The following is a 22,468-nucleotide window of genomic DNA, read 5'->3' on the forward strand; positions in this document are numbered from 1 at the left end:
TCAAATAAGGTAGATATTATTTGCATACACAGGTATGTGCAGGTGGTAATTAAAATATATGTTGTGTAAATGTATTCTTTATTGACAAAGTAAATCTACATCAAACAGGTAAATGCTGTAATTTGCTTTTGCGTAGTATTCAAATGAGTTGGTGCTTTATTTGCATAAATATGAATATGGTTATAACATAACTAAGAATATTATTCATTCATTATGTGTGTGTAAAGTCATGAACAAAAAATAAAATCAACTAAGTTAAAACATATTATAAATGTTTATTATCTTATTTACATTTCTTTGTAGTATTCACCTTTTTATCAATAACACCCTAAATAAATAAAGGATTCATTTTGCAGTTACTCTAAAGCAATAATGTAATTGTGCTGGGCAGAGGTGGGTAAGGTTACCCAGATTAAGAATTTAAATTAAGGCCTGCTTTCAACCAAGTATTGGTACCAACTAAAATGTTCATTTACCAATTTGTCACAATCACGCCAGCTACCTCCCTGGTATGAAAAAGAATTTTATGATTGGCAGTCATATTAATTATTTTTTAAATTATACACATAATAGTAACACTCAAATATCAAAATACTGTCATAGCAAACTAAATAATATCTTGGGTACATGCAAGACAATCAAGGAAAACTGGAGATGGGTATTTAGACTTTTTCGATCATATCCTCTATAACTTCTGCATCTTGTAATCCAATAAACTGATCAACTTTGACCCCGTCTTTAATTACAATCACCGTAGGAACAGATGATACACTGTAATGCATTGCAAGATCAACCAGTTTGTCAATATCTACTTTAGCCAGGTCGACCTTGTCATTTGACTTTGACACTACCTCTTCCAATCTAGGACCAAGCAGTTTACATGGACCACACCAACTAAAACATAAATTGGATGAGTATACATCAATATGGTAGTAGTAAAAGTAAAATATTTATACGTTGTATTGAGTGCCTCCATTCACTAAGGCAAGAAAAAAAAACACCCCTGTTCCGTCGATTTAAATCGACGTGGGAAAACTGTTCCCTAAAAATGTAATTTCTAACTGTAAATTTTTATAACAATCTGAATGTTATGCCTTTTGATATATTTTTACCTTCTTATTTTAAGTGTTTTGTATTTGTTGTGTTGTTTTACCCTGCATATGCTTGGTCCTCCAAGCTGTGACCTGGGAATGTTTGTTACATTCTTATGTTTTTTATTTGAAATGAAGTATGATTTTACTACTTGATGTGAATCTTACTCCACCCCAAGGCCTTACTTTGCATGAAAATCAACTAGAACCGGTTTATTGCTTTCCAACACTCTTGCTTTAAAATCCTCCTCATCTTGTACATTAAAAGATATTTGCTGTGTAGTTGAAGTGTGCAAAAGACAAGATCTGTAAACAAAAAGCAATATTATTATTTTACATCTATCAGTACAATAAAATTATAACGTCATTTTGTCAACATGTTCATTTTTTTTATGTTAAAATTTTACCTGTAACAAACCGGTTGAAACTTTTTTGATTTTACAAATTGTCGCAGAACATGCCGACTAGATTGCTGCAAGACAGTGCTCAATGACATTCTTATAGTATACTGGTGGTGGTACAAAAAAAATTGATTTTGAATAAATAATTCATTCATATATTAATATTAAAATAATTTAATAAACAAAATCAAGGATTAGACCTCTACTCTAAATAAATAACCGGGTAGCTCTATGTTTTATTGGCTTTGGAAAGATTCTAGCCTAGGCCTCCTATAGCCTAGTCTAGTGCTACACATGATTGTGACAGTAAACCGGTTCCTACCAGTATCAGTGAAGACTGACTAAAATGTATTCTCACCTAGACTAGAGAGAGGTAGGCCTAGCTAAGTTTTAATTCAATCACGTATAAGTGGTGTCTAGAGGTAGTAGGATAGTAGTAGTAGGTACGAAATTATTTCATGACATTCCTATATCCCATCTAGTAAATGAATTCAAACAATTTACCTCTTTTTTCATAGATATATTTCAATATAGCAGCAGTAGTAGTATAACAGCACCAAACGCGCACACAGTCACAGTGACAGTGTAGTACATGTGTCGCTCCGCTTGAATGATTCTGCCAGGATTTAAAATCATGAATTATTCATATTACATAAAACTTTTCATTTTCGATTTTAAAAGGAAATGTAATTGTTTATTTTAAAGGTCTCTCCTAGCGTAACTTGTAGGCCCTACTTACTACCATCAGACATGAGGTGGTACTGGCAGAGGTGGTAGGCTCTAGTACTAGGCCTAGTAGGGTAGATGTACCAGACTTCGGCAATGTGCCAAACTTCGGCAGGTTGTATTTATATTAGTCATAATTAATTAAATAATTGATATTTTTTGTTTATCTTAACGTATAATATACTTTATTTATAGGTGGTAAATAAAAACCACCGATCGTTTACTAGACATCAGCGAAACATGTCTGCCAGTAGCCATAAAAACTGAAACCTGAAAACCGGAAGTGACATTTCAGCAAAATAGACCAATGAGCTAACACGTGACTGTTCCATTTAAAGTTCCAGGGCATGAAAAATTACACACGAGGGACACGTCTGGGATTGAAATAGGCTCCTACTGTAGTGTAGCAACATTCCAGAATATTCCATTTTCAAACCAATGAAAAAATATAGGGTTTATGAGGGGTGTTAAGATGTTTGGTTGATAATTAATGATATGTGCCAGACTTCGGCACCTAACGGAAATAACTAATTAAATTAAATTGTTTGCAATGTTGTTTATTAATTTTTTTTCAAAATATAATTGTTGGTAAAATAAAGTTAATATTGCTGTTTTTTGACTCATTTATTTCACATCTGGCCATGGCTAGGCCTAGCCTAGCCATGCCTGCTATTTCATCGACGATCGATTGCGCAATCGCTCGCGCGTAATTCCAGGGCTTGCTTGGGCAGCGTATGCCGAGGATTGGCACACACATGCCGAGGTTTGGTACATAAATAAAAAACACATTTTTTATTATTGTTTGTTAATTATAAATATTTATTTGATAATTTACACTGTATTTACTACTTATATAAATACTAAAAACTCTACCAAAAAATATTTTGTGATGCTTTTAAAAAATACACGTAAATAACGAATTTCCCTGTAACCTGCCGAAGTCTGGTACATCTACCCTAGGCCAACTCTAGTTTGGATTGGAGCATGGATTAAGGAATTACTCCATGATTGGAGGGAGAGTCAATTTAAGGAAGCTAGAGGCTACATTAGGCCTAGCCGGCCCGGCATGGCACATCTTTCAATATGACAGTAATTTATTCTTTTTTTTTTATCTTCTTACTTACCTCCCTAACTAGGTCTAGGCTCGTACGTATTTCTCTGAGTTTAGCTAGCTGTACTAGGCCTGGCCTGTAGTCGATCTAATAAATTTAATACTTTTAAGAATTTGCATGCCTCTTTCTCATACTGTATCTGGCTAGGCCTAGCTAGAGACTGGATGTGTAATAAAGAAAAGCGGATTGCGCGTGTGACACGTGGGGAGAGGAGAAGATACAGCTAAACTGCTAGGATCGAGAAGGCGCAGACGATCGACAAAGTTCAAAATCACTGCCGGCCCAGTGTATGTACGTGTGTGTACACAAAAATTGAACATATTATTTCAGAAAGACATTTTTAATCATTAATACATGGAGGTATAAAAATACCTCCATGATTAATACATGCTTAAAAATTCTAATCTTAGGTTGGGTAAAAACACGCAGACAGAGACGGGCATCAGAAGATAACTTGACCACCGATCGTCGTTTTCAGGTTCATTGACCAATGAAATCATCCGTTCTTTTTTTGTGTGTGAAGGCGGTGTGTGGGTACACGCAAAGATGCCATGTGCATGATGCTATAGCGGTGTGTGCACACGTGGTGCACACGGTGTGGTTGTGGGATTGAACAATGCAATGCATTGGTGGCGCTATTTTGTTTTTACTAGCAGCAAACAATCCACACATGGCGAAAACACGACTAGAAAACGGTGTTGAAATTACTTTATGTGAGAATAATCGAGTATTAGGCTATGAACGTGATTGTAGTAAACACCATTCGATTTTAACGGACGCTACCCGGGTGTCTACATACTCTGTAAGTTGTTTTTTAGCGTTAAGCCAGCTAGCTAGACCTAGCCTACTACTAGTAGGGATAACGATGTAAAATTAAAAGTTAATATTTTTCAAACAAATTATACATTGCTTGTTAGTATTTTGTATCAATATTATAATAAAGAAAGAATTATGAAAATATGACTTGTAGTTTTCGAAATATAGGGTTTAAAACATCGTCGAAAATGATCGTTTTTAGCCACGAACGATGTAAACAAATTGCGCCCTCAGTCGACAATTGTATGAACTAGTCATTTTTCGTAAAAATAATTAAATAAAATCACGGTTTTAAGTAATATAATTTCTATATCAACATTGTAAAATTCAATAAAATATGATATTACTTATTTATTATATAAAAAAAAGTGTTAATTTAACCTCATTCGAAGAATTTCAATGCATTATTTTCACGTGTAATTGGACAGGCCTTAGACCATGTGACTTCACGGCACTCGCGAGAAAATTATTCCGCTGTGTGTTGATTCGCGTCAACCAATCAAAGGGCGAGAATCCAAAATCGTTCAACCGTGAGACCTGCGGAGCGGTCGAATGCAGAGGTTTGATTGGCTTGCAATGACATCATACCACAAAATGGCGTTTTTGTAGTTGAGCCTCTCGGAATTTTCCAAAAATTATTTTAAAAATGGACAAAACGGATATTTTTCATGGTATATGGGTTGTTACTATGAAATATTCGAATCATAAAGGCCTCATATCGGGATAAAACTGTTTTTTTAGCACTTAAAATTAATATTTTTCTTAGTAACAAGCACATGGTATGTGGAACTATATTATCTTGGTGTAGGAATAAAAAACATTTTGAGGTCATAAGAGGCTCAACTACAAAAATGAGGTTGAAAATGGTAGGTCATTGAGCCTTCCGAGGGTTTCGTAGTAAACAAAGTATATACGCGCTAGGCGATAACGATCTTTTAACCACTATATTCACATTTTTGGTTGAATGAAATGGAAATAAATAATACTTTATCTTGTAGAATAATAGGTAAATAAATATTTACTCAAAAGGATATTTTCATAATTAATTTATTTTCAGAATAATTACCTAATAAAAAGTGTTTACCAAAGTAAAAAAACACCGCGTCAATGACATTGCGCGCATAGTAACGTGCGCGCTGTTTAATCGTGGTAATGAAAATGGAGTCAGCTTTCGGTATCCCTACTACTAGTACTAGTAGTAGTAGTAGGGCTCTAGCCTAGGCCTACCTACCTGCATCATGCCACCGAAACCCGCATGGCCCTGGGACATGCCACCTACTCCCTAGTGCGCATAGGCCTAGACCTACTAATCTATGATGAAAGTAGAGCCTAGGCCTAGTAGTAGTAGATAGGCCTGCCCTTGCTTGTATATACTGCAGTAGCGCCCTAATACTCTACTCTCAGTCAGTCTCTAGACTCTAGCAATAGAACTTTAATAATAGGCCTAAAATTATAAAATAGGCGCAGCCTACTCTACTTACTAACTAAGTACTACTAGGCCTAGTAGTACTAAGTTCATTTCATCATAATTGGATTAATTCTTAGCTGGGTAGGAGACAGGTGGGTCCTGAGCCCTCGCCTAAGCCTTATTTAAAAATAAATAGATACCAGAACTAGGCTCTACGTTTATTTAGCCTAGGTAACAATGTCCAACAGTATTACTACTACAGTATGTCTAGTTTTACGCATTGAAATAACCATCAATGTATTTTTTATGCATTACAAAGCAAATATAACTATCCTGATTTATGTAAACACATTCTTATTCTTAAATATTTATACAATGTATTTTCATGTCTTTCAGTTAACAGATTATAAGTGTGTCCATAGCTGGTCAGTACGACAACATTCTCCTTTGACGTCCACTGCGGTTTATGACCAACAAAGTGGCAGTTATGTTGCTGTTAAGAAACACAAGGTAACAATGCCAATTAAGGCTTACTTATAGTATTCTGATTGTGGAAACTGTTTTCTAATTTAATGTTTTAACTTTTAAAATTCATTATACAGTTAATGTAATGGATTACCAATGTACTATCTTATTCAAATTTTCTAAACAACACAGATAATTTTAAAAAGTACTACAGAAGATATTCAATCATTTATTTATGTATTTTTGTGAGGGTCCCTAATGATCAGCTTTGGCTGGATGGACCACCCTCATAAAATATTGTTGAAATAAAAAAATAAAATAAATTTACTGTTTTATATTTATTTTCTTTCAAAATCTAGAACCTAATTAAGTGGAGTAAAGAAACAACAGACTTGGTAAAAGTAAAACCTGTTATATTGTCTACTGCAGTTTACAGTCTTCTAGCAGATGACACTTCAACGTTAGTTGTTTTTGAAGACGGCGCTGTTGCTGATTTAGAACATGTCCTAAATTATCCAAAAGCTGACCGACCCAGCACTCTACCTAAAAATGTTGACCTGAAAGGTTCTGCTTCTTTTCTCCATGGTAACCAAAGGAAAATTTGCCTCTTGGCACAAAATCAAAAGGTTTTTTTGCTATTATTTTGTTTTCTAAAAATGTTTTTAAAAATATACTGTAATTATTTGACGTTTTTGGTAATTTGAAAAGAACATTTTGAAAACTTGGATTTGAGATATAATAATTTATAAGACCTTGATGGTGTCTTTCAAAAACAATGTTGTAAATGTGTAACAGTCTGCAAATGGCATGTATACAAAGTTTTTGCAAAAATAAGATTAATATACAAAAAGTAAAAAATACATATCTGTATTCAGCATACATAAATAACTAATAATGTATTGTGGCATTTTTTTTTTCAGGATAAAATATGGAGAATATTTGTTTTTGACAAAGGAAGTGAAAATCCTGGAAAACAATTGGTATTTAGAAATGAAGATAAGGATGCTTTTATAGTTACTTACAGTTTGTTACCAGTAGAGGACAGTGTCCATGTTATAACAATATGTAAGTACCTGTCGCAATTTTGATCTACATCTGGTGCAAGCTACAAAAATCCATAGTAACACTAGTAAATAAATTTATAAAAAATGTTTTTGTCTTAAAATTGCAGGGAACAATGGAAATGTGTGCCTGTCTGTAATTCCATTCTTAACGACTGATGAATATGTAGAATGCCGCCCTCTATTGACAGTAAAATCGCAATCTGCGGCTGTGACTTGGCTTGGAGTGGATTACTTTGCAATTTCTGGGTTAAAAGGCATGGATAAAGAAAATCCTAATCTGGGTAAGAGTGTGGTGCAATGGAAAACAAAATATTCATATAGTACTTAAACCTCTATCTACACTATCAACTAGTTTGTGCCCAAATATGGTAGTGATATGCCATCATCATGTGGGCACATCACATTTTTTTGTCATATAAAGTTTGATAGTGTAGACAGAGCTTTAGTATTTTCAGTATAACAATATTTCACACCAATCCAGAATTTATTTAATAATTTTCTCACTAGCCTTGATTTTACTAGCCAATTTGCTAGTCCAAAATTACATGCTTTATACCATATTCTTAATCTCATCCTTTTTTATCTTTTATTCCACAGAATTTCTCACGATATGGGATTCAAAATTTAATACCCTTCAAGCGAAAATGGAATTGCCAAACACAGATACAAACACAGCAAAAATCGCTTTCTTCGAAGATACCATTCTGTTGTCAAGGGGGGATAAAATTGTTGCTTATAGATTCAGTTGCCCAAATGCTAGTTTAGCTGGTGCACTTGGCTGCCTACGAAACAGAGATTCAGAAAATACTATAACAGTACAAGCGGATTGGAAGCCTATGGCTGCGGTAAGCTAGCAATCTCTACCACATTCCACCTGATCTCTGTACTGTATCTCCACATACAGCATAGCTGGTCCAGTATCATAATTCCAACCTACACCTTAACATAATACACTCCAATTACCAAATTTGCCTATAATGGATAAATTATCATATAGTACTAAGAAACTTTCAATAAACTATTTGTAACAATAACAAAAATATTTAACAATGTTTTGGTCAATGTGCTATGCTGATTAGCAATCACAAGACATATCAATTGTTTAATTCTATTTGTGGAATGTGTTATATCTTGTGTATATTTATTGCATCTTTCATTGTGTACAACGTATACATACAGATTACCAACCATGTGGTTTTATCGATCTCCCTTAACCCATAATGCCTTGCTTTCCCTTAGTCTCCCAATCCAGACACTACAGAATGTATCTAAATATACTAGATATCTTGATCAAGTATTGAGAATTACTTTTATACATTTAGAGAGCTGAAGAAAAAATTGCTGTTAAAGAAAAGCTACTGAAAGAAGCAATGGATAAGCAGAAGGTGAGTTATATTATATTGTTTAGGCTAATAGTTTACTCTGTTGCATAGCACAGATATTAGGATACTAAACGCTCCTAGATCAACCTAAAGCTCTGTCTACACTATCAAACTAGTTTGTGCCCAAATATGGTAGTGATATGCTCAAATATGTAGAGATATCGTGTCCATACAGCCACATCACATTTTTTTGTCACATAAAGTCTAATTCTTCAGATTACATAAAAGACACAGCCTGGCACCATGGAACCATGTTTGTAATATTACTTTATTATTTTAGAGTAAAACTGAAGCAATGTTTGCATCTAGCTGCAAGAATCTCCTAGCGACATTGAATACAGACAGGTTTCCAGATTCCTGTTACTTAACGCCTCTACTCCAGCACGTTGCACGCCGGTGTACAGAAGAGAAACAATTCTGGCCAAAGCAAGCATTAGTGGACATTGTAGAATTTTGCAACATTTCAGCTAGGTAAGTTCTAACTATTTTATGTTTCGTCTGTGGGTGCTGGCTTCCACACACAGCAGTTAATCCTTGTCATTGTGTTCTCACTCAATTTCCAATTTATCTTTTTAGTTCCTGTCAAGAGTTTTTAAACGTTGTACTGGATAAACAAGACAAAGATGTGTTGTCAGTCTGCTTAAAAAACATGTCAGATGTGCCAGAAGATGTCATAGTCAGGAGTCTTCAACTTTTTCTAAGGTATTTGTGGTTATCAAGCCTGTGTCTGCTGGAATACTTGTATATGTGAAGTTTCAACTGCTAAACTAGACTTCAAAGCCATAGACAACTTTAGAGAAGGTTACTTAGTCTAAAGCTCTACTTTAATCTGCCCTATTTATTGCCAGATATAAATTTATTCAGATAAAAGGAGAATGTTTACTAAAGAACTAAATAGATGTGGTACATGACTTATAAGCGATATCAAACTTGCATATTGAATTGAATATATTATAGGAATAGTAAGCATTTATTATAATTATATTACACATTTACTTGTCTAATAATAGTAAACTGTTTTCTCTCATTTAAATTTAGAAGTCATAAAGGTTACGAAACTGGATTACAAAATGAAATTGCCAACCCCTTTAATGAAGATCTTGCTCAGTTGATAAACATCATCCTAAAGTGCCAATGCAATGATGTGTTTTTGGCGGAGAGTTTAAAACACCTTGACATTGGAGAAGTTTTGGTGAGTACTGACACTGCTTTTCTGAAGTTGTGGGTTCGATTCCCTACTCAGTTGCAGGATGTTGCAATGGCCCAAAACAGCATCACTAAACTAAGCCAGTGAGTCCGGTAAAATGTGGGATCATACAATTTGGGTCAGTAGCGTATCAGCTATGAGCGCTAACTGGCTAAACCCAGGGGCCCCATAGCTTAAGGGGCCCAGAGCATGAGCAGCCCAATGTAACTACCCAGCATTGGAGGACCCTTAGGAATGCTAAACCAGGGGCCTTGGCCTCCTGCGTTAAGCCACTGCATGGGATTAGTTTAGTCTCATTGCCTCATCCTATGGATGGGACATAAGCCTGTTAGTCCCATGTATATACATTTAACATGTGCATAAAAACATGTACACTATTAGAAAAAAAGCATCTCCTGGTCTGCTGATCGACATGGTCATGCACATGACCCACTCGGCGAACAGTCTTGTATTGAAGAGGTCACACAGTATAAAGAGAAACAAAATGACAACCAATGCACAGTTCATTGTATGTAATTTAACCTATTTTAATCTACATAGGTATTGGTCGAGTATCTCTACTACCTTCTTAGCACTGTTGAAAACAAAGAGGAGGTCAAAGTTGAATTGGTAATTGATTGGATATGCCTATTACTTGATAGTCATTATACATCATTGGTAATCTCAAACAAAGCCAAAACCCTTCTCCTGCGGCTTCACACCGTAGTTGAAACTCAGGTATGTACTGTATGATAGCGGTGGCAATATTACCCTGTAGATGCATGACGCATGTGATCTTGCGATCAAACTACTTCTACCAACTTTTGCTTGCGTTGCCAAATATTAATAAGATGCTTTGGTTACAACTTCAGTTTAAATTTATTTTTTTTATTTATATTTAGGTTCAATACTTTCGCCAGCTTAATTCTTTACAAGGGCTTCTTCATACAATGATAAAATCAAACAAAGCAACATATGCAAACTCAAAGAAGAGCAACCAACTCTACAGTATTGAGACTATCAGACTATTTTAACAGCAGCCTCAACTTTTGAAATAATCAGAGTAGAGCAACTAAACTATTTTAACAGCGTCTGTATTGCACTTTTCTTTTATTTAAAAAAACACATAAAATATGGCTACCCTAATATGGCCACATTAGAAATTACAAATACTTGTATTTTCAGGTTAAATTCGCCAAATGAACCATATATATATATTTTTTTTAATGTTGGTGTGTTTAACCAATCTACCACAAAGTAGCACCAATATGGTTGCTGTGTGAGAGAGAAAGTGGAGGTCATGATGTATTGACCTTGCATTTAAATATACTGTAAGCTCTAGGAACAAACCTAGAAGAACACATTAGTTATTTTATAAATAAACATATTGGAATTTCATTCATATCATTAACTAGTTACAGGCTCCTTATTTTCTTTAATTTCTGCTATTGGATAGAAATGTTGATAGTATCCCTTGGTTACATCTATCATTAAATCTTGAGTACATTCTGGTAATTCATCACTAACACGACCTAGAAAAAAAAAATAAAAAAATTATAATATATTGGAGTGGCTGCTAGGCTGTATATCAGTCGTCACAAAACGAAGCTCCATATTGTCATCACTAGTCATTATCACATTACAAAACTACGAACATGACAATCACTGTTGAAATTTGTAATTTACCTGGGGAGCCTGAAAACACTGTGAAAGGTGGTACCACAGTCTCAGGTGGTAGGTAGGTATTGTCCGCTATAGCACAACAATCTTTTAAAACACACCTCCTTCCCTGAAAAGATAAAATACCAAGTTCAGATCAATAAACATTTATTACTTTTGTGTAATTGTAATGTACAAGGAATGCAAATCTTGTGTCAAATATGGTGATTAAATATGAAAATATAAAACCCAGAAGGTACTGATGTTTAGTCTATTCACAAACAAGTTGAATACAGTATTAACTTCCTACACACAGATACCTCAACCTTCTGATTTTGTTTACAGTTAGCTCTCCCAATAGCGGCCTGGCCTAATAATGTCTGTTTTTCTGTAAAGTCTGGTATTCTGAATGTGTTTTTAAAAAAGAATATGGGAAATTTTGTGAAAAGTCTGGTTTTCAGAGATTCAAATATTGGAAGAGTAAGACTGTAATTAGCTAGTCACTGAAGTAATTAACTGGATTAACTAGGTCGTTACTTACAATGACACAGTTCTTGCCGATGTGTACGTAGGAACCAACTTGGGCTGCGTTAATCACACAATCCTCCTCAATGTACACATGGTCGCCAATATGAAGTGGGAAAAAGGCAACTCTGAAAATGGTAAAAATATTGACAGATAAAGAGAAGAATAATAAAATTACCAAAAATTATAGTGTGTATTTTGATTTATTAAACACTTTGTTTCTAAATGAAAATAATTATGGTACAGTATTTAAATTAACCCTAACCCAAATACTATTTGGATGTACTGTAGTTTATTTAACAGGAAATAAATCTATGTCAGCAATTAATATGATACTGTACATTGTTAGTATAATACATTTGTAATCCCTAGTGTGCTTGTTGATAAATAGAACAGGTACAGGTACAAAAATGTAACACAAGATGTGGGATCTTGTTTAATGCTGGTACTAAATCTTTTTAGAATTTTGGATTTAGATAAGTTTAATCTACTTTCATCCTTGCTTGATATTGTTACATTTTAGCTTTGTGATTTTTTTATTGTTGGTAATATTTAACAAAATGTCTTATTTACAGATACACACATATGAATAAGTGACTATTCTTGTTTTGTTACCAAATATCAATTTGTTTGTATCATCTAGTTTACAACAGCTAAATTTAACCAATGGTAATTGAATGGGCTTTGGATTGATTATTTTTCTTCTTTAAATTAGGTTTTATCCAGTAACTATTTTTTCCTGATTTTGCTAATTTGTCCGGGGACAATATTTAACAGAAACTATACTAGTTATTATTTCTAAAATTAATATGAAATAATGATGTGAGATAAATCTGACTGCTTGTTGATGATTAAGTACACGTACAAAAATGTAACGCAAGACTTTAGTTCCTCATTACATGCTGGTAGGCCTACTAAATCTATAACAAAATATCTGTATGTAGAATTATTAATGCAATTCGCATTTTAATCTAAAATATTTCTGACTTATTCATCCCTGCTTGATTTTTTGAGTCCGCAAATTTCATGAAAAAAAATTTGACCCTAAATTCAAAGTTTCAGTGTTCGCAAAAAGGTTTGAAAAAATGCTTTTTTTTTTTATCTATTATAATTAGTGTAATTGAGATGATTACATGCTAATTTACTGGTATTACTTTATCTACATACTTAAGTACATGATATATCAGGACTGTAGAGATTTCTACCTCCATGTCGATATAGTATACTGCAATAAAAAAATACTGCCAGGAAGCAATCGATCTGATTGGTCAATTGTAAAATCACCAAACCATAAATTTACAGATTTAGAGTTCATTCAACTCAGTTTTGATGTTGGAATCTTAATTTTAAAAGTGCTAGTCATTGGTAAGTAAAACAAGTCTTACAAGTTTTTACTCAAAGTCTCACAAGCCTCTTTACTAAGGTACTGTTTACAATCTTTAATTGCATTCTATTATGTATTACTATATATGTTGACTCTTTTTTAGATAACAGGCTGCAGGAAAATTATTTTTTGTTCTCTTTTAAAAACCTACAATAGTGAGTAATATGACTACTATTATTATGATTGGTTAATTGAATTTCTTAGGTGATTCGGAAGTTTATGTCTAAAAGTTGAGCAGTATTCTATTCTTTCAAAAGATTACACTAGGAATTTTAATCAGATAGAATTATAAGAAAAAAGCGAATTGTACATGCAGTACGAATCATACCCTCTTATACAATATCCATTCACGTTCCCAATTTTGAAAAAAAACGTATGACAAATTTTAAAAATACATGTAATAACTGAAGAAAATAAATAATTACCCTTTGCTAAACTTTTTGAATGGTGGCCTGACTACAGAACGTTTTCCAATAACACAATGTCTGCCAATTCGCACATTCGCTAAATCTCCACGTATGATACAATCTGACATAATGATGGTCTGGTAAAAAAGAGAATATTTATCAAAAAATTGACCATACAGGAATTTAATTCTAATATAATAGTAAATTGTAACATAAAATTATCTCTGAATATTCTACTATTGTTTACAACAGTTAATTAATAATTAATTAATTTAATTAAAGAACTCCTATTAGGGGGTACCTTTGTGACTTTACAACCTTTGTTGAATAGGAGTTAGGCCCTGTGTTGCAACATCCTTTTTGTTAGTTTCGCATGAATGAAAATGAAAGAAGGGTTCTACTGTACCAGAAAATCACCCAAAATCAAAAAGGAAATTAGTCAAAGTCAAGAAGTGTCCTTTATTACCCAGACAGTTGAATGTACTTGTACCTAATGCTGCTGTAGTTGGAAGTCTCAAGGACTAAGCAACCAGGGATAACCAGCCCTAGGTTAAGTACTTATAGTAATAATAATACAATATGAAAATTATATAATGAGTTTCCCAGGGACTAACATTGCAGTTGCTTTTGTTCAGCAAATTAAACTAATGGCTTCAGGAAAAACATTTTTTTTTGGTTTATCAATAGAGTTCAAACGATTACATATAAGTTCAATTTTAATAAGTCATTGCATTACAGGTCATTTACAGTTTAATGTCATAGGGCATTAGTAGAAAGATAGTGCTAGATAAATACAGATTTTGGATATTAAGATCTTCCATACTTTGGTTTTGTTGTCTGATTTGTACTCAGCCACTCCAAATTGTCTGAAAATGGGATTGATAATTTGTTTATACTGATTTAGAATTCAAAATGTATGTATACACACTATCTTGATATCTTGAACAAACCTTCTACCTTGAAAAGAACCACTTTATCTCGAAAAATAAGAAAATAAACCCCCATGTAGGGCCTACTATCACAAAATTCAATTTGTTAGAATGATGGGATTAAAAATACCGCAAGGTTCTTTTAACTCTTCTTACCCTGCCATTCAGAACAATATTTTGGCTGCCACATAACACTGACTGTCTGCTCACTTTATTACCAGAAGCCTGGAACAAAAAATATCATTTTAGCTTACAAATTATTAGTATCAATTTTCCATCCGTAATATTATATAGACTAAATTATGTATGTGTATGATATGATAGTATTACACCTCTACATCTAGTATTATTATAGATATAATAGGCCTATGCCCTAAACAGACCATAGAGAAATAGTGTGCAGACCTTATAATGTAAATTGTTTAATTTATACTGTAATTAATAAACTAATTAATAAGTATATATAATAACAAATATGATTAAAATATACTTTTTAGTTTTTAATAAGCTAAGCTATCTCATCATCTATCATATTTATCTACTAGCTAGTAGGCCTAGTCTGTACCCCCAGACTTCTCCTCCGAAAAAGCAGAATATATATATTCTGCTTTTTCGGAGGAGAATTAATTCGTCTCTCTTATGTCTAACTAACTAGGCCCTAGTATGTATAGGCTACTAGGCCAAAATAAAAGGCAATCACAACACACACAGGCCTACCACCTAAAAAAACAAACAACAAAGTCAAAGACGGGCTTGTTTTTTACGTATAAATATTTCAGACGACTGTATATACACTTACAGTTTCGATGTACTCTGCTTTGTTGTAAAATATATCTGGAAGTTCCATATTTACTTCTAGGCCAAGGGCTAGGCCAATCAGTAGAGCATAAGAAGGTAGTGATCGGATGCGGGAGAGCGACGGGAATCCGGAATCCTCACCACCTCCACTTTATGTTTAGAGAGGGCGCTATACAATTCTATAAAGCAGATATATATATAATTCTCTATATATGGCTCTGCTATAAAGCAGCAAAGCCATATGGCTCTGCTATAAAGAGATGACTTCCCCAAAAACTTGAAAAATGTATAAAAAAAAAGACTTTGAATAGGCCATTTCGCAGTTAGTCACTTTCGTTTTGTTTTCATTTATAAAAAGACTTTCAATTTCAATATAACTACTGTATTTTTTTCTTTAAATTACAGTCTTTTCAGGTAAATAATTTTGTTTCGAACCAATTTTTGGTAAAAGTGAATAACTATTATGCGATATTAAAATGGCATTATTCAACAAAAACATTAAAATTATTTTTTCAGGGTACAATATATCTTTAAGAAACTAACTAACTACTGTTATAAAACTAATTGAAAGACGTCAGTAATGATATAATAAAATAACAACTAAAAATCACAATTATAAAAATATATTTATAATTTATTCAAATATTCAATTAACCTAATGATTGAAAAAACAACGTATCCCTATTACAGTATCAGCATAACGTTCGGTTTCGTCATTTTAACAAGCTATGTGTATAAATTGTATCCTCGGATAGCTTGCGCTATCAGGTTTAGTTCGGTCTTGTGAGCAGGGTGTCTATATTCTGTTCTCCATGGTGTAATTGCGGATTGCGACGAAGGGAGTTGTTCAGCCGCACCTAGCTCCAAAACACGTGGGGATGATACTGTCCGCTCGGGTTTGGCAAAACATGATCCGTTAGTGTTCAATGCAAGAACTACCAATATAAACCCAAATGACAGAGTTGTGTAGCCGAATACTTGGACGAGATGAGCATACGTTTCTTCGGTTTTCTTATCGATGCAGGGACCATCTCCAATGTTTAATACCGCGGTAGTTGGACAGATAGGGGCGTCGTGAATTCTTCGTTCATGCATGAAACTATACGTGACACACCCTATACCTACTGCAGTGAGAACTCCACCAAACCATAACAATGCAAGAGCGATGCAGTTTGAGCGATGCGGAATGTCCTCATTCCTGCTGGTTGGTGGTTTACATCCTCCACGCGATTCCACGTTTAACCTTGAGGAGGCCGGAGAAATAAAGGGGGAAAATATTGGTCCAATTTTTGTAAATATGCACTATAGGCCTATATCTAACTGTATTATGTCGAAGTGTGTCGCTGATATATAAAAGCGTACCTTTAGGAAATATTATTTATTATTATAGTTTCTATGTAAATTTTCTGTAAATTTTGAAGAAAAAAAACCCAATTGGTAATATAAAAGACAACGGTTGCAATGGCATGCCGCCGGTGTGGGGTCGAGGGATACTTTGGTTTGCAATCGCAATTGTCGATATCGACTTATTTTACCTTGGTTGATCCATAGAGATATAATAATATGATGGTTGATCGAATTATAATACATTTAAATTTTCAGGTGCAACTTACCCGAAACCTTCCATTATAATGTAAAATAATGCGTAGATATAAAATTAATTCTGAGGAATATTTTTGTATTATTTTTTTTTTAATTGTAGTTGTCCAATGACATGATATGAAATGCTCCTTGTTTGATGTAACTATGCCAGAGGGAGATCACTCCTGCTCCGGGTCCGGTTTCGAACACACATCATGTCTCTGAGCAACGCTCGTATCGCGTCGACTTTGCGCGACGTTACGCACAAAAGCTCTAAGACCGCCACATACAAGCTGCGACGATATCATTGGTAATAGCCCTATTTATAATCTCCGAAAGTCATTTGGTATATTTCGCGTTCGTCGCCCTATATATATATGGAGCGCGAAGTACGATTATACACAACATTTGTACGATAGAATAAATACTAAGACCAGCGCAATTGTACATCGTACTACAATAATGATAAGGACGCTCTTCAATTTATCTCACGGAGTGTGTGATTGACTGTACCACAATGATAAACGAATAATAATAAAACGATTTCTATAAACTCGTTTTTAGTCAAACTGAAAATGACATAAAATACAGATAATACGTTTTAACTATTTCGGAAAGTTCAATTATTATCAGCAGACGAGTTTTATGAGTATATTAGATAACAAAAACCCACTCATGTGGAGATAGCTAGTCATGCGCAGCGCAGAAATACTTCTTTTTTAAAGCCGATCACAAAGTGTGGGAGGTTGGCTTATTCAATAGTTTATACGCTGAATAAAAGCAGGAAAACAAAATGAGGTCAACAAATCTTATTCATTGTCATTTTGAAGGCTATAAGTTGATTCCAAATTAAATAACATGTTAAATTATTATGTACACAGATATATGCAATAGCATCAACACAGGTTAGGCTACCTATTAATTAAAAAAAACCTGAATTACATCACTGTTATTGGTAAATTAAGATTGAAACAAATTGAGTAACAAGTTTATATATTAGTGAATTTGTCTCAAAAAAAAAAAAAAAAAAACTACAACATTTTCATTGATATGAATATCAGCCTGCAATAGCATAAACTATTTGTTCCTTGATTTGGAGAATAACAAAATTAGTTTAAAAAAACACACACAGAAATAGTGCAGATTTGAGTGTTTTAGCGTATGACAACAACAGCTTCGTCAAACTTAAGTTAACATATCCTGGAACGTGTGGAATACAAACGTTTTAACAATAATAACAATTCTTGGAATTGGAAATCAACTTAAGTTAACATATCCTGGAACGTTTGGAATACAAACGTTTTAACAATAATAACAATTCTTGGAATTGGAAATCAACTTAAGTTAACATATCCTGGAACGTTTGGAATACAAACGTTTTAACAATAATAACAATTCTTGGAATTGGAAATCAACTTAAGTTAACATATCCTGGAACGTTTGGAATACAAACGTTTTAACAATAATAACAATTCTTGGAATTGGAAATCAACTTAAGTTAACATATCCTGGAACGTTTGGAATAGGCCTACAAACGTTTTAACAATAATAAAAATTCTTGGAATTGGAAATCAACTTAAGTTAACATATCCTGGAACGTTTGGAATACAAAAGTTTTAACAATAATAAAAACTCTTGGAATTGGAAATCAACTTAAGTTAACATATCCTGGAACGTTTGAAATACAAAAGTTTTAACAATAATAAAAACTCTTGGAATTGGAAATCAACTTAAGTTAACATATCCTGGAACGTTTGGAATACAAAAGTTTTAACAATAATAAAAATTCTTGGAAATGGAAATCAACTTAAGTTAACATATCCTGGAACGTTTGGAATAGGCCTACAAACGTTTTAACAATAATAAAAATTCTTGGAATTGGAAATCAACTTAAGTTAACATATCCTGGAACGTTTGGAATACAAAAGTTTTAACAATAATAAAAACTCTTGGAATTGGAAATCAACTTAAGTTAACATATCCTGGAACGTTTGGAATACAAACGTTTTAACAATAATAAAAACTCTTGGAAATGGAAATCAACTTAAGTTAACATATCCTGGAACGTTTAGAATACAAAAGTTTTAACAATAATAAAAACTCTTGGAATTGGAAATCACGTTAGGCTACCTCAGTTGGAGAATTATCTAACAAAATTATTGTTTTTTAAATACAGAAATACCGTGCTGGAAATATTAGTGGTTTAGCGTATAGCAGCAACAATAAAACTTATTATAAACAATAAACTTTCATAACTTAAAAGTTATGAAAGTTAAAATATCTTAGAACATTCCAAACGTTTTTTGAAAAGAAAAAAAAACCTTGTTTTTAGTAATAGTTTAAGCAATAACTCTTCTGAATTGATCTGAAAATCCGGATGTATTGTTTATTACAAATTAAAATTGTTCCCCGTTAGCATTAACCAGGCACTCTAAATCATTAAAGTGTGAATTCTAAAATGCTGTTTTTGTTGCATAACATATTTCCATTAGCTGTTCTACATATTTCCATTACCGTATCAAGAAATGAAAGAATACACTGCACTTTACTTAAACGCACTAAAAGGAAAGAACTTTCAATTGTAATAAATAGGTTATTTAATTTGGATAAATCAATCATTTTCAAACAATGCGTTTTAGAAACTAATTTGACCTCGAAACCTTAAAGGATTTTAGGCTTGACTCCATTTTTGTACTAGTATTAGCAACGATAAAAAGAGTTCAAATGTGAACTTTTTGAGAGATTTTGCAAATTACATAATGTCTAAAAAATTATCTGGTTTCAATAAAAAGAAAATCATGAATGCTGACAAAGCATGTGAATATTATTTAAATGCAGGTTATCGACTTCCTCAAAACGTCGTATTCAACTGCACCATCAACTCATGCTTAAACTATAATAATTATTATTATTTACAAAGCAGTCAAAATATTCAATCGACGCGAGATCCACACAAGAGCTAAGCTTTGTTTCCACTCTCTAGAACGCAACGTAATGATGTAGACGCAACGCAAGCGAGTGGACCAATGATACGCGAATAATGCATTGTTTGTGATTGGTCGAATCACTTGCGTTGCTCTTACGTCATTGCGTTGCGTCTTATAGTTGAAATAAAGCTTTATGCAATTCTATACTCCTAACAGCAAGCTATTTAATTGACAAATGTTCGTGTCGATAACTTGCTTATTTTCCACGGCCGAAGAACTTATGTTTTTTATTTTCGTTTTCTGTGGTCTGTTCAGTGGTCTCGTCGACTGATGGAAATGACGTTCTATGTCTGGATCTCTGGTTTAGTTTGTTTTGTGTTTGTGCCCTGGCAGTCTGAGACTGAGCATAAACCGCCAAAGATGTCCTTCTCGTATGAATTCTTGGTGAAATTGGCATGTGTAGGGTAGACATTTCCACTGCATCAGTAAGTGGCTCTAAAGACGGTGGTCTTGGCGATGTTGATCTTCGCCTTCGTTGTGAATTTCCCAGTGGTTCATCTTCAGCGGGGATTTCCAAAGAAGGTCTAGATGGAGACTTTGGTCTTCTACTTTGTCTTCCTCGTGAAGTTTGTTCCGTTTGATCAGGACTAATTAAAGATGATCTTGGTGATGTCGATCTTGTTCTTTGTCTTCCGCGTGAATCTATAACAGGAGAATGGCTAGAATCCTGGGGATCACTTGAAGAGTGTTTTGGCGACGATCTTCTTCTTCTTTCAATTCTCGGTGAATTTTCCAGATGATCAGTTTGATCAATGACAGTTAAAGATCGTCTTGGTGATGATCCTTTTCTTTGTCTTCTCGGTGAATTCTCCAGTTGATCAGTTTCATCAACTAAAGACGGTCTTGGTGATGTTGATTTCTTTCTTTGTCGGGTGTTATGTGGTTCTTCGTGGCTTTCTCCGCTGTATGTTAATACGGGAGCAGTTTGGCGTCGCTTTTCACCGTTTGGCTTATTTTCAACCGTTATTGCAGGTCCACCAACAGTTGCACGTCGTCGTTTAGTTGGTGTTGATTGGCCATCATCTTTATCTGCCTTTTGTGTGTATACATCGTCTGATTCAGACGAGTCTGCACCTCTTTGTATCGGTTGTTCGGCATTGTCTGATTTTGTACGTAAAAGTGTACACTTGACATAGACAGCTGTAGCAAGAACACCAACTGTAACGCCTAATATCACTTCAACGATCATATTCCGTTTTTGCAAAATGTACCATTTAAACTGAACTGAAAAATAGAGAATTATTGTTTTGGTTAGATTTCAAAGTGACTTTAAATTGTAATGTTCTCGAAAATTACTCTTTTTTAAAGATTATATTGGGGTGAATGCTTAAGCTTTGTCTACACTATCAAACTAGTTGTGCCCAAATATGGTAGTGATATGCCCAAATATGGTAGTGATATGACATCATCATGTCCATATGGGCACATCACATTTGTTTGCCAAATAAAGTTTGATATAGTGTAGACAGAGCTTTACAGCTGATATCAGTTGGATGGCTAGGAGTGTTCTTACTGAATGACTTTAAGACCGCATCCACCAGTCTAGTTCGCGTCAATCGACACTCTCAGACTTTATGGTTCGAAGTACCAATCCTAGCACTATTATATTATATTATATTAGGCCCTATACAGATCAAATCCATGTGCCTTAACCAGCTCAACCCTGGGTATGTTGCTCACAACTAGATGGAACAAACATACTATCGACGAAATAAACTATAAACAGGGAAGAGTGTAATTTCACTCTTCCCTGATATAAGTACCAGGTTAGGATCATAATTGTTTTCTAGTACCTGTAATACTAATAGGCCGGATGTACTTTGCACACATTACTAATTATAGTGAACATTTTATACTGTTAAGACTACTTACTTTTGCTGAACTGAATCCTATGTTCGTATTCTATTTCTACTGCAGTACTACTGTAAAGAACTCCAACTCAGTAGAATTGTTAGTAGAACACACACACACATATATATGCCTACGCCCGAACAGTTCTTGGTTAGAAGATTAAGGATATTTAACACAGTGTTTGACCAATGAATAATAACAGAAGAAAATAGCTTTATGAGATAAGCTCAACGGTTCAAAGCTTCAAAGTAAAGAATAAAACATACTTACTGAAAGGAATTGACTTTGACAACCATATAACAAAAAAGACTAACAACAGTCTGAAAGAGGTTACGCCGTTTGAGCTTGAAAAGCGCCGCGAATTACCTGAAAACTGTTTGAAAAGTGTATCTATAATTATTATATACTTTGTTGTTCAATATTGTTGGAATTGGAACGACGGTGCGTAGGAGGGATGATACTACCATTGACGTATTTCCAAATATATTTAAATTCCTCCAGTCTTTTGTCTCGATCATTATCGTTTCAGTTTTTAACCATGGAGAAAAAAAAACAAATAGTATAGTAGTAGTGTTTCTCGCATGGTCTAAAAATATTAGGCCTAATGTATTCAGTGTGAATGGAATTCTTGGTCTAAATCCTCTGTAGACCTTGCAATGGACGTTAGGACGTTATCCATAGTTTCTATGTAAACTC

The 22,468-nt window shown here is 33.8% G+C and overlaps 4 protein-coding genes across 5 annotated transcripts; 1 reads left to right on the plus strand and 3 right to left on the minus strand.

Annotated features, from left to right (window-relative positions):
• Positions 1 to 255: 255 nt before the first annotated feature.
• On the minus strand, positions 256 to 3,359 carry LOC144839391 (thioredoxin, mitochondrial-like). Of its 2 annotated transcripts, none has more exons than XM_078694720.1 (5): positions 3,343 to 3,359; positions 1,997 to 2,108; positions 1,499 to 1,599; positions 1,278 to 1,397; positions 256 to 894 (listed from the first exon to the last, which is right to left on the minus strand). In XM_078694720.1, the coding sequence occupies exons 2-5, from the start codon at positions 2,006 to 2,008 to the stop codon at positions 663 to 665; spliced, it is 465 nt and encodes a 154-aa protein (XP_078550846.1). In that variant the 5' UTR covers positions 2,009 to 2,108; positions 3,343 to 3,359; the 3' UTR covers positions 256 to 662. The 2 variants fall into 2 exon arrangements, with proteins under 2 accessions (XP_078550846.1, XP_078550844.1); XM_078694718.1 differs by lacking the exon at positions 3,343 to 3,359 and adding an exon at positions 2,232 to 2,250.
• Positions 3,360 to 3,989: 630 nt separating this feature from the next.
• On the plus strand, positions 3,990 to 10,783 carry LOC144840622 (nucleolar protein 11-like). The gene is made up of 12 exons (XM_078696502.1): positions 3,990 to 4,132; positions 5,951 to 6,064; positions 6,379 to 6,645; positions 6,940 to 7,084; positions 7,191 to 7,364; positions 7,681 to 7,928; positions 8,406 to 8,468; positions 8,746 to 8,936; positions 9,042 to 9,167; positions 9,504 to 9,657; positions 10,213 to 10,389; positions 10,554 to 10,783. Exons 1-12 carry the CDS (start codon positions 4,001 to 4,003, stop codon positions 10,683 to 10,685), a joined length of 1,923 nt encoding a protein of 640 aa, XP_078552628.1. The 5' UTR covers positions 3,990 to 4,000; the 3' UTR covers positions 10,686 to 10,783.
• LOC144840628 (dynactin subunit 5) lies at positions 10,745 to 15,494 on the minus strand. The gene is made up of 6 exons (XM_078696514.1): positions 15,355 to 15,494; positions 14,712 to 14,780; positions 13,645 to 13,763; positions 11,852 to 11,963; positions 11,338 to 11,440; positions 10,745 to 11,183 (listed from the first exon to the last, which is right to left on the minus strand). The coding sequence occupies exons 1-6, from the start codon at positions 15,400 to 15,402 to the stop codon at positions 11,059 to 11,061; spliced, it is 576 nt and encodes a 191-aa protein (XP_078552640.1). The 5' UTR covers positions 15,403 to 15,494; the 3' UTR covers positions 10,745 to 11,058.
• A 2,790-nt stretch (positions 15,495 to 18,284) lies between these two features.
• On the minus strand, positions 18,285 to 22,095 carry LOC144840627 (uncharacterized). Its single transcript, XM_078696512.1, has 2 exons — positions 22,043 to 22,095; positions 18,285 to 21,145 (listed from the first exon to the last, which is right to left on the minus strand). The coding sequence occupies exon 2, from the start codon at positions 21,108 to 21,110 to the stop codon at positions 20,118 to 20,120; it is 993 nt and encodes a 330-aa protein (XP_078552638.1). The 5' UTR covers positions 21,111 to 21,145; positions 22,043 to 22,095; the 3' UTR covers positions 18,285 to 20,117.
• Positions 22,096 to 22,468: the final 373 nt, after the last annotated feature.

Source organism: Antedon bifida, chromosome 4, assembly GCF_963402885.1.
Source record: "Antedon bifida chromosome 4, ecAntBifi1.1, whole genome shotgun sequence".
NCBI classification, from domain to species: Eukaryota; Metazoa; Echinodermata; class Crinoidea; order Comatulida; family Antedonidae; genus Antedon; species Antedon bifida.